Consider the following 11414-nt stretch of genomic DNA (forward strand, 5'->3'; position numbering starts at 1 on the left):
TGAAGACGTCTCATCAAGAGGAACTGCAGGAGGAAGAGAGAGACGGCATCACCCACCTCGGTGGGGTGTCAGGACCCCCCACCGCACACAGGACACCCCCCACTCTGCACCCAGCCCCTTGCACACATCTGGATGGCCTGACCCCCCCCCCTCCTGCACCCCATCGGCGACCACCCCAGTGTCACCCCGCATTCCCGCGGGGACATGCCCGACTCACGGCCAGCAGCCAGGCTGCAGACGAGCCCGGCCAGCAGCAAGGTGACCCAGAGCTTCATCATCCCGGAGGATTTCAGGTGACGACCACAGCCGGGGGCCACCCAGGGATGAGCCGGGCTGGGGTCTGTCCCTTATAAAGGCAGCAGGCACCAATCGGCCTGGACTGGGAGGGCTCGGAGGTGCATGGGATTTTCCAGGTGTGGGAAGATGCCCGTGCCCGGGCGCCCCGCCAGGGGCAGGATTAGCCCGGATTAGCCCCGCAGCCCCTCCGGGCAGCACAGCCGGTCCTGCTGCCAGCCCCAAGAGCACCCAAACCAGCCCCAGCCCCATTCCCAGGACTCCCAGCCCTCTATGTTCCAAGCAATTCCCGAGTCCTCAAAGCCCCAACAGCTCGTGTGGCTCCATGGCTCCCACTCCACATCATCCCAGTGCACTCCATACCACCCCAGTACACTCCATAGTCCCCCAGTACACTCCTGTTCACCCCACAAGCCTCCCATGCCCTCCCACACACCCCATACTCTCCAAGCCCCCCCCAGCTCACTCCATAGCCCCCTGCTCACTCCCCAGCCCCTATACGCTCCTCGACTGCCAGCCCCCCAGCCGCAGACCTTTCCTGCTCATCACAGAGCACTTTTTCGGCTCCAGCACTTTATTTCTCACCACTTGACAGATAACAGACAGGGAGGGGATGTTCGGGAGCAGTGCAGTCGGGGGGGGCACATGAAGGCAGCCCGGTCCCAGCCCCAGGCAGGGAGTGGGGATGCACAGGGCAGGTGATGATGGGGATCATCACGCTGATACACGGCAGCCTCTGAAACACAGAGATAACACGAGGGGAGGATGGCTCCGCTCGGGAATTGGGGCAGAGCTGTGCTCGCTGGGTGGCAGTGGGACAAGGATGCTGCGGGAGCATCCTGGTGGTCCAGTCTGGCCCCAGCTCCTCCTCATTTTGGGGATGAGTGGGCCAGAGCATCTCTCTCCCCTTTTGGGGATGTGGGCTGAGGTCAGAACCTCTTTACTGATTAAAGGGATTAGCTGAGCCAAAGGGGGTTGGTGCTTTGAGGCTAAGGGCATGGGCCGGAGCACGGGAGGGACCACGAGCCGCACGAGATGAGGACAAGCCATGGTTCTGCGGGGAGAGCCGAGGCTGCCGTGAACTGCAAAAAACCTGGATGAATAATCTCCCTGGCACTGCTTAGCAAACAAACCCCATCCGGAGCGTACGTGAGGCGGGGAGGGAGGGAGCCATGTCATGTCTTTCAAGACATGTAAGGCAGGAGGGAAGCACGGTGCCGGCACAGCCCGGCTCGACAGCCCTGCGTCAGCATCGCACCACGGCCCGGACGGATGGAGCAGCCGAGCATGACCTGCCGCGATGCCGGCACAGACAGCGCTGACGGCACGGCCGGGAGGGATTCGCCTGGGTGGTTTCAGACCTCCAGGCTGAAAACGCAGGGAAAAGGTTTAGGTGAAACTTTAGGGAAAGCTTTACGGAGGCACCGACAGCAGGTCCCTGGGCTGGCAGGGGGGGTACCGGGGGTGTACCCCAGGAGATGCTCCAGCAGGAGATGCTGGGTCCTGGATGGGGGGTGGATGGGGTGCTACTGCGGGGGTGGTGGGGTTCCGTAGCGTACCCAGATGTAGGACATGGTCGATGCTTGCAGCTCCTGCCCTCTCCCCTGCCATCTCAAACAGCTCATGCTCCCCGTGGGAAGGTGCTCCCACGGCTTGGCCGCATCATTCCTTCAGCCCTTGGGCAAGCAAATGCTCCCAGCTCTTTTTGCATCAGGCTGTGGGTTGTTCATCCCTGAATTTAAATGCTCTGCACAGTCTCAAGTCTTTTATTTTCAGTCTAAAACCTGGAAAATCGCATTGTCCCTGCTCAGGTGGTGTCTCAGAAATTGCGTGGCATCTTTGCAAGAGCCCAGAGCTCAGACAAGAGGATACTTATCCATTTGCACCCATAAATCACTGTCCCTGGTCCCAGGCAGAGCTTTCGCTGCCTCTTGGCTTCAGAGATGGGGGATAAATCCTCGGTATTTTCCATGCATTTCTCCTGCCCAGTGCCCGAGGGAGGATCTGTGCCACTTACCCGGCTTCTCAGGGCACCCTGTTCATTCCCAGTGGGGAGAGGAGAACGTGGGAGTGCCCAGCTCTGCCCTGGGGTGGGATTTCAGGCACCCAGAAGCAGGATGCAGAGCCAAACCCTCCCGGGGGGGAGCAGGTCACAGCTGGGATCCTGGCTCAGGGAGACAATACCCAAATACCCCGACGTGGGGAGGCCAGGGAGCACGTGTGCTCACAAGTGTAACTTCATTTCGTACCGTTTACAAGGTACTCCATCCCACTGGATTAATTCATCACCGCCCTAAAAACCCCCAGTTCTGGTCTCAGAAGCACCAAAGACTTCAACATTTGCATGAAACGTGATGAAACTGTTGCTCTCATTTCCCTGGATTTGGCAGCAAAGCTGGATGAAAATGTCACACCGTGTCCCCAGCCCCATCACCAGCTACTTGTTTCCAGTGGTTCTTCCATTCACTGCACTGGTTTTCAGCCAGGTCCCGGTCTGGTTCCTGGTCGGGATGGGGCTGGCCTCGGGTGTCCCCAGGGATGGGGAACCCGGCCCTGAGCTCCAGCTGTGCTCCACCAAGGCTTTCTCAGGAGGCTTCAGACAGCCCCATGCAGGACCTGCCCGGCAAGTCCACGGACTGAGGTGGGTTTATTCCTCGGATGAGCTGGGGACGGGCAGAGCCAGGGGACCAGGAAGGTGCCTGGGGGTGACTGCCACAGCTCCAGGTTTAGAGGGTCCCCTGTGGACCCCTCTGCAGAGACCAAGGAGGAGGATAAAGCGCAGCCCTGAGCAGCTCAAACCAGCATGGAGCAGCCCTGGCAGGTTGGGACCGTTCCCCCCACCCCCCCCCCACGGGACCCACAGCACAGCCAGGACGGGCTGTGGGAGCCAGCCTTGGTGCCGGAGGGGCCGTGGAGCTAATCCAGGATAATCCCGTCTTTGGCTGCTCTCCATGGGGAAGCCCTGGGGTTTGTTTATCCAACAGGACTTTTCTTTTCCAGTAACTCCAGCGCTGATGCCCTGGGGCTGGTGTCATCCTTGCACCCGACAGCGGAGGGTCATGGACCACCGCTGTGGTGGGCAGCCGGGATGGGGACCGTGAGAGTCCAGGAAGGAGGGGAACCATGGTGGCTCCTTCCTAACCTCATGGAGCACTGGCCTGGGGTGACCTGTGACCTGTCCCTGTCCCCTGGGTAGATCTGGAGGGGCAGGAGCAGAGCCGGACCCTGAATTTGTGGCTTGTGGCCACTTTGGGACGAGCCCCGCGGAAGGCTGCTGGGGTGCCCAGCCAGGACCCACCACCCTCCACCACCCAATTCAGGGCCGTGCCCGTGCTCGATGCCCACATCACCTAGGGCAAAAGCCACCAATAAATCTGCCCGTGTCCTGCCTGGGCGTGCAGCGGCAGTGGCGCCGGAGGGGTTAAGGAGCTGCCGGCACAGACCCAGCATCATCTCAGTGCGGTTTCCTTCAGATGCCCAGATCGTGCGGAGGGGAAGAACATCGAGCCAGAAAGATAAAGTGGCAGGAAGATGAAGAGCAGGCTTGGAGCCATGAAGTACCCCGATAAGGAGACAGAAGGGAGGCTCAGCAAGGGAGAGAGAAGATGGAGAGGCCAAAAAAGTCCCGAGCAGCACCCGCCACTCCAGTCCTACCCCCGGGCTTGCACCCCAGCCGGGGCACACGTGTCCGTGGGAGGCACCGCAGGTCCCCAGCCCCACCGTGAGCCCTTGAGCAGGGGTGGGATGGTACGCGGGGTCTGTAGGGCAGGAACGCCCCAGCCTCGGTGGCAGCTCCTCTGTCCCCTGGGAAGACCCAGAGCTGAGCAGAGCCCCCCAGCTCAGGCCCCTTTGGGGCACTGGGAGGGCTTGTGCTGGGGGTTTCCACCCCAGAGGGGGTGGGCAGGGCTGGATTCCACACCCCCCCCCAGCAGTTCCAGGCAGGGACACAGCCACCATCATCCCTTTGGGAACTTTATTTCCAGCGTGCTGCTGGCTCTGCCCAGCAAACCCCCGTCCTAGTGTTACAGGCACTGCAGCACGAGCGACCGACCGTGACCAAAGTGCGAGCGATGTCCCCAAGAGCAAGGCACGGGCGAGATGTCCCCGGCGCTTCTCCGGTGCAGCCGCAGCCCCAGCGCCGGCAGGCTGGGTGGAGGGGGGACGCATGTGCCCCTTGGGGCAAAAGTCCTGAGTCAAAAGGTTTTCTGTGCCAAACACCCACATGTGCACCCACACACCCACACGTGCACGCACACCCACACGTGTACACGCAGTGCTCAGCCCTCAGCTGAGGATGGTCTCTGTGTCCGAAACGCAGCGGTACGGCACGGTCCATCCGGCACGCAGCCGTGGCTCCTGCCGGAGCCGGGACAAACTCAGGTCCCTCTGCGGTGGCCTCAGGCCGTCTGGTCAGTGCCATGGAGCCGGGCAGCAGGCGGCTGGCCGGACACCGGCTCCTCCACGAAGCCGCTGCTGTCGGACTGCCCGCTGCTGGTGTGCAGCATGAAGCCTGGAGCAGGGGGACAGGGGGGACACGGTGGGGGACACACACACTGGCACCGGGCACCCGCTGGGCTGGCAGCACTACTGCCCTTGGTGCCCCCCAAGAGGGTGGGAAACCCCCACAACTTACTTCTTCGGATCCCGATGGAGGGATGGAGGGACCGGACGGCTTCCTCGCGGGCATCGCCGTCATCATCATCCTCCTCCTCACTGGCGCTCAGCACCTGCAAGGCAGGACACGGCGGGGCTGGGTGAGGAGCTGCACCGGGTGAGCATGTCAGTGCACAAGTATGCACGTGCAAAAGTGCATCAGCACGCGTGTGTACACCCATGCATCCCTCTGTGTGCGTGTGTGTGCGTGCAAGGATGCTTGTGCATGTGTGCGAGGATGCTTGTGTGTGTGTGCGAGCCCACGCAGGCGTGTGTGCGTGCGTGCGTGCACAAGAGCCGGCCATTGCGCCCGTGACCCCAGCTCCCCCCTGCAAGAGGCTCCATTTGAAGCTCTAAATCATTCAAACCTTAAAAGCCTGAGAACACTCCGGGGACATTTCCCGCTCCAGCTCCTTCCCACCGCACGCTGGCTCAGCCAGCGTCACCTGCCAGCCGAAGGGACCCCCTGTGCTGCTGCCCCCCTCTCCCAGCCCCCTCCTGCCCCCCACCCCTCTGCGCCCATCACCTGGGCATCGCACCCTCACCTCCTCCATCTCGAAGGAGTCCACAGGTTCCTGCCGGCTGGGACGGTGGGGCGAGGGGCCCTTCCCAAGGGTCTGCAGCCCCGATGCGTCGCCTTGTTGCCACCCGGCGTCCCTCAGGGGTCCCCCCCGGCGCCAGCCCCTGCTCCGCCGAGCCCGGTGACCTCCAGCTCTTGGTGTTTCTGAGCCGGGGGAACGTGCCCCAGCGGGGTCCAGGGGGTCATCCGGATGGCACCCACGGTACCCTGCCTTCCTCCTGGGAGAGGTCCCCCAGGAGCCGGAGCCGAAGCCGGAGTCCCCCTCGGATCCCAGCCCCTCTGGGTGCTCAGGGGTGACCCACATCTGGCCGGAGTGGGGGGCCACGGGAGCCGGCGTTGCGGACGAGGTGACATTCGCAGCGGCGTCTGGCTGGTTCTCCTCCGTGCTGATCCGTCCTGCTCCCACGGGGCACGGAGCATCCCCGGCCCCCTGAGCCAGCCCCGCAGGGCTGTCACCGCTCCCCCCGCCATGGGGACAGGACCGCTCCAGGTGTCCCCGTGCAGCACCCACCGGTGTCCCCGCTGGGGCTGGCCTCGGGGATGGCTCCCGCTCCCCTCCGCAGCACGCCAGGGCATCCACACCACCGTGACGGGGACACGCAGGGACGCCCTGCACCGGCCGCAGTGACGGTGGCACCGGGGGGGTCCCCTCTGCTCCCCGCTGGTGCTGCGCCATCCCGGCACCCCCATCCCTTCCCCAGCCCTCGAGGACATCGGCCGGATCGAACCGAAACCTCTCCTCCCTCGCCCGCTCCAGCACCTCCTGCACCACCTTCCCCATGGCACTGGGCTGGCTGGTGGGCACGGTGGGCAGCCGGCTGGTCCCCCGTGGGCTGTCCTCGTCCCGCGGGGACGTGTAGAGGCACATGGTGGACACAGCCTTCTTCAGGCGCTCCACGGGCGAAAGGGTGCTGGGCTGGGTGGGAGCGACGCGGATAGCGGGGACGTCGGTACAAGCCCAGGCGAGGCGGGAGGGGGAGATGCGCTGCACGGGGGTCCGCGAGACGTAGGAGTAGAGGCAGAAGAAAGCGTCGGCCGTCGCAGCCAGAGCCTGGACCTGCTGGAAGCGACCTGGAGGGGCCAGAAGGAGTTGGGGGGGGGGGGGGTGTCGGGGGGGGGCTGTGGGGTGAGGGACGCTCGGTGAGGCAGGGGGCTGCAGCAGGGGCAGGGTGGGCTGGGTGTGTTCTCCCAGCTCATGCATGGGGAAACTGAGGCACGGGAGCGTCTTTCCCACCACCTCAAAAGAGCAAAGCCCGACCAGCACGGTGGATCCCACCCCATGTGTCGGTGTCTCCCCGGGCGGGGGGCCTGGGGACGCGGGTGTCACTCACTGGCCAGCATCAGGCAGGGATCCTCCATCTCCATGCGCCGCACTTGGGCCTTGAGGAAGAGCTGGAAGTCGATGCCTTTGGCACGGGAAGGAGCCGAGAAGAAGCGTGCGGGGATGCGGGCCACGGCCTCCGGCTCGCTCTGCACGAAGCCCAGGTTGTAGAGGATCTCCTCGGCGTCCGCCTGCCACCAGTCCAGGACCTCGGAGATGCTGCGGGGTGGGGGGGGGGGGGTAGCCCCAGCTCAGCCCCACAGGGACCGGTCTCATGAGGGGGTGACCCGACAACCCCCTCAGAGACCCTCCCAGCTCCTACCTGGAGCTGGTCTTAGTGGTGAGGCTGGAGAGGGCACTGGACGCCATGCTGTGCCCCAGGTTGAGGTGCTTGTCCCGCAGAGCTCTGCGGGCAGGGAGGGGGGACGAGGCTGAGCGAAGGGGATGCTGCCAGCGGGATGCACGGGGACGGTGCCCCCAGGCCCCCCGCCAGCCTCCCCCAGGCCCCCAAACCTCACCTGCCCGTGGCCTTGTCGCTGCCCGGTAGCAAAAGAGCTGGGAAAAGGGAGCAGAGAGGCGGCAGGGAGTGAGACGGGGTGTTTTGGGGACTGGTCCCACACTCGCCACCCTGGGAGATGTTCTCCCCTGCAGCCACAGCCCGCAGCCCCAGGGGATGGAGAGCGTGGGGACAGTCCCCTCTGGGTCTGCTCCCGACTGTCCCCAGCTCCCCGGTCTCCGCCGGGTCAGCTCTGCCCGTGGGGTGACAGTGACACCGCAGGAGGGGACACCCCAGCGTGCCCGGAGGTGGTTGGTACCTTCAGCTCCCAGGGTCAAGTCATCCTCAAAGCTGGTCCCGTTGCTGCCACACACTGCAAGAGAGCAAAGCCTTGTGAGGTGCAGGGACATCCAGAGTTGGGGACAGGTCTCAAGGTCCTCAAAGACGTCCCTGCTCGTCGCCCTGCACCTCACACACACCCTGTGGGTAGTGGTCCACACAGGGACCACCAGCCTCAGCACTCTGGGAGACCCACGGGGGCAAAGCTGACGTACCGTAGGGGCCCGGCAAGCCCAGCTCCTCCGGTGGGACCTCCACCGATGACCTGTGCCAGAGCAAAACCCCGGTCACATCCCCCTGTCCCCGTACCAGGGGGGCTGGTGGTGGGACAGGAGACCTGAGTGCAGTGGGGCAGGCAGTGGGGACAGGGACGCAGATGATGGAGTGCAGGGTGAGAGCAAAGGGACAGCGGCCGGGCTTGCAGGTGGGTGCGCCACGGTGGGATGCTCGGAAAGGGGGGTCCCCTTGGCAGACCCCCAATCCCAAGGAACCCAAACCCCCGGGAGACCCTGGAGACCAACTGTGAGCATTGTCCCACCACCCTCACCACCCCCGCGGTGACACTGAAATCCCCGTGGGAATGGCATCGCGGCAGAGGGACCCCCAGATCTGCCCTCGCCTGCCCCCCCCGGCTCACCCGCACTCCTGCAGCCACGTCTCTATCTTGCTGGAGGGGCTTCCTGGGGGGGGGGGGACAGAAACACCCGTGAGATGACCCCCAGCTCGTGGGGACCCCTGTCCCATGTGCAACCCTGGGGTCCCCCTGACCTTCGAGGAAGACGTCATCCAAGTGGGGTGGCTGCAGCTCGGGGACGTCCTGCATGGCGGCGGCCGCCTCCTCCTCCACCACGGTGGTCCGCCAGCACCGGCTCTGCCTGGCCCACGCACGCCGCTTCTCCCATGAGGAAGGGCTGAGCACCGACGAGCCCTCCATGGCCGCAGCACCGGCTGGGCCGGGGGTCTCCCTGCAGGGGACAGGAGAGCCGTGAAGATGGGGGGGGGGGTCTCCTCCACCTCCTGCCCATGGGGTGGGACCATTGGGTGCTCCACGGGCAGGTGCAGGGTGGGCTCTGGGCATCCCAGGGATGCTCTGCCCCTGCCCAGGTATTGCCCTGGGTGCCGATGGGTGCCTGCTGCACCCAGGGGCTGGAGGGGGACAGGGACGGAGCTGCTGGAGCGAACGGAAGAGCTGCCGGGGCTGAGATAAGGCACACGGAGCTGCACCACGGCTTGGCACGCTTTGGGGCAGATGATGCAGATCTCCAGAACCCGGAGATTCCCTGCTGGGCAACTGGCACCTCTCCCCCCTGGCTCCCTTAGGGAGCTGATTCACATCCCATCCTCATCCCACACCCTCCGAGCAAAGTGAGGGACCATGTCCCCAGGGAGTCCCCTGTTCCTGAAGGACCTGAAGGATTCCAAGCTCCCGGCATCCAGCTCCTCCATGGCTCCATGGCACCCACTGAGGACACCTGGTCCCTCGTCCTCTGCCCTCCCCAGCACAGGTTCTGCCTGGGGACAAGGACCCCCCCCAGCCTGGGCAGACCCCCACCGCACCCCTGCAGCCACAGGGGACAGGTTACTTGAGCCACCCGCCTGCTCCAGCCACGCGTCCCCACGGTTGAGCACTGCCGGAGCGGGAGCATCCCGGTCCAGCCATCACCTAAGCGCTGCTGGAGCGGGAGCATCCCGGTCCAGCCATCACCCAAACGCTACTGGAGCAGGAGCATCCTGGTCCAGCCATCACCCACCTCACCGATGGGAAGGGAAACCCTTTGCAGAGCCACCACGGTGCCGGCCCCTCAGCCCCAAGGCCAGCGCGGTTCATCCCCCACCCCACGGCACCGTGCCGCAGCTGCGCCGAAAGTCCCCGGCGGAGGGAGGGCACCTTGTCACCATTTCCCCATTTCACCTCTTGCCGGGCAGGGTGCGGGACGGGGTGAAGCCCCGGGCAGGACCCAGCAGCAGCACCCATCTGGGCCACCCCGGACCCCTGTGATGCTCAGGGCTGGGATGTCACCTCCGGGAATCAGGCCGGGGGGGGGGGGGGGCTGGGGGGGGGCTCAGGGAACAGTGGCCTTGTAGCCAAGCTCTTCATTGAGGCCACATCCAGCTCACCCAGGGCACGTGGCCGGGGGCTGGGACGCCAGGGCTTGTTTGTCCTGCCGCGTCCTGGAGCATCCCAGCCCCGTCCCCTGCCGCCCCCAGCCCCGTCCCCCTCGGCCCCTCTGGTCCCCACTCCGCTCCTTGTCCCTTTGCTGCCACGAAAGAGTTTTCCATTTGCTCCAGGTACAGGAATTGTCTCTCCCGGACGCCTGGAGTCCCCATCACCCCCATGGCCCTATCTCTTCCCCCCCAAACCCGGGTCCATCCACCTCCTGCTCTTCCGCCTTCCATCCCCACAGCCCCCCAGGCCCTCCCCCCTCCCCTGCAACCCCTCGTGGGGCAATAACCACCCCCAAATCCCTCCGTGTGGCTCCGGCACTTACCAGCGCGGGGGGCAGCCGGGCAGCCCCACCGAGCGCTGCCTATCTCCGGCGAGGGGCCATCAGCCGTGGCATCCCGCCGCCCCACCGCCGCGCCCGGCCCCCGGCGGCATCTGTCGTCAGCAAGGAGGGAGGAAACTCATCTGTTTTGAAGAGGAAATTAAAAAAATCAACAGCGAAACCTCAAACGTTGACCCACATCCGCTACCACAACGGGAAAAACTTAATGAGCTGCCGACGTGGGCGAGGGTGGCTAATAATAGCCCCGGTGCCAAGCAAGCCACCCAGGTCGCCCTTGCCGTGGGCGAGAGGGCACCCACCTTCTAGAGGGGTCCCCTGCACCCCGCCTGCTCCAAGGGTGGCTGGGACACCCCAATGGGGAGTCCCGAGGCCCCGAGGTCTCCTCGGTGGCCGGCACCGGGTCCCCAAACAGCACAAGGTGCCGGGTGGGCTTTGCACGGGGGGTGTGAGGAGGAGGAGGGTGCTCTGCTTCACACCCTGCAGCGCCCGGCTCCCTCCCGGCCGAGCATCCCAGGGTCCAGCACGCCGTGCCAAGCTGCCGATGCCACCGCTCCGTTAAAGGAGCGCTGGACGGGCGTGTGGCACGCGTGGCTTATTGCCCGCTGGCCAGGCTAGCCCAGCGCGGCCCCGATAAGGGGACCCAAAGCAGCACTGCCCAGGGTTGGGCTGATGGGGTGGCTCTTGGGGTGACGGGTGAAGCCACCCCAGGTTTGAAGGGTGACAAGGGGGTGATGGAGGCAGTTGTCCCCATGGGTTGTTTGCCAAGTCAGGATGGCACCTCCAATCCCACCCTCCAGCATCTCCTCCAGCACCGGGATAAAAGCACCCGGTGACAAGGACGGCCCCACCGAGGACATCCCTGATGCAGGGACAGCACTCACCTCCAGCGGGGACATCACAGCCACCGAGGTGACATCCCTGGTCCCTCATCCGTCCCTCCGGGTCCCCCGGCAGCCGGGTTTCTGTGCTAATCTCAGCCGGGAGCCCGGGCACTGCCCCGTCGTGAGCCACAATCCCGTCAAAAAAGGCAAGGAAGCACCCGGCACGGCGCTGGCTGGGAATGGTGCTGCCCGCGGGAGGGATATTTTTAGCCCGCGAGTGTTTGCGGATAAAGCCCTGAATTAACCGTTCCTTCAGCCTGCCCAGGGTTTCGGGGAGGGGGGAGCCCGGATGACTCGGGAGTCGCTTCGCCCAGCACATCCCCTGCGAAGGATGGGCCACATG

General features: G+C 65.0%; 1 protein-coding gene across 1 annotated transcript; it reads right to left on the reverse strand.

Annotated features, from left to right (window-relative positions):
- Positions 1-4253: 4253 nt before the first annotated feature.
- TESPA1 (thymocyte expressed, positive selection associated 1) lies at positions 4254-11414 on the reverse strand. Its single transcript, XM_030037960.2, has 12 exons — positions 11072-11414; positions 10173-10312; positions 8452-8648; positions 8321-8363; positions 7899-7948; positions 7664-7717; positions 7367-7403; positions 7171-7254; positions 6859-7067; positions 5493-6598; positions 4928-5021; positions 4254-4804 (listed from the first exon to the last, which is right to left on the reverse strand). Exons 3-12 carry the CDS (start codon positions 8615-8617, stop codon positions 4692-4694), a joined length of 1956 nt encoding a protein of 651 aa, XP_029893820.1. The 5' UTR covers positions 8618-8648; positions 10173-10312; positions 11072-11414; the 3' UTR covers positions 4254-4691.

This window comes from Aquila chrysaetos, chromosome 15 (assembly GCF_900496995.4).
Source record: "Aquila chrysaetos chrysaetos chromosome 15, bAquChr1.4, whole genome shotgun sequence".
Taxonomy (NCBI): domain Eukaryota; kingdom Metazoa; phylum Chordata; class Aves; order Accipitriformes; family Accipitridae; genus Aquila; species Aquila chrysaetos.

Bases quoted from the DNA above. Each gene is read 5' to 3' on its own strand.
- TESPA1 (XM_030037960.2), bottom strand. From the start codon at position 8,617: ATGGAGGGCTCGTCGGTGCTCAGCCCTTCCTCATGGGAGAAGCGGCGT. The intron at 7,255-7,366 runs GTGAGGTTTGGG...CCCTGCCCGCAG, and splicing joins AGCGACAAGGCCACGGGCAG to AGCTCTGCGGGACAAGCACC. The intron at 5,022-5,492 runs GTGAGGGTGCGA...CCTGCCTTGCAG, and splicing joins ACTCCTTCGAGATGGAGGAG to GTGCTGAGCGCCAGTGAGGA.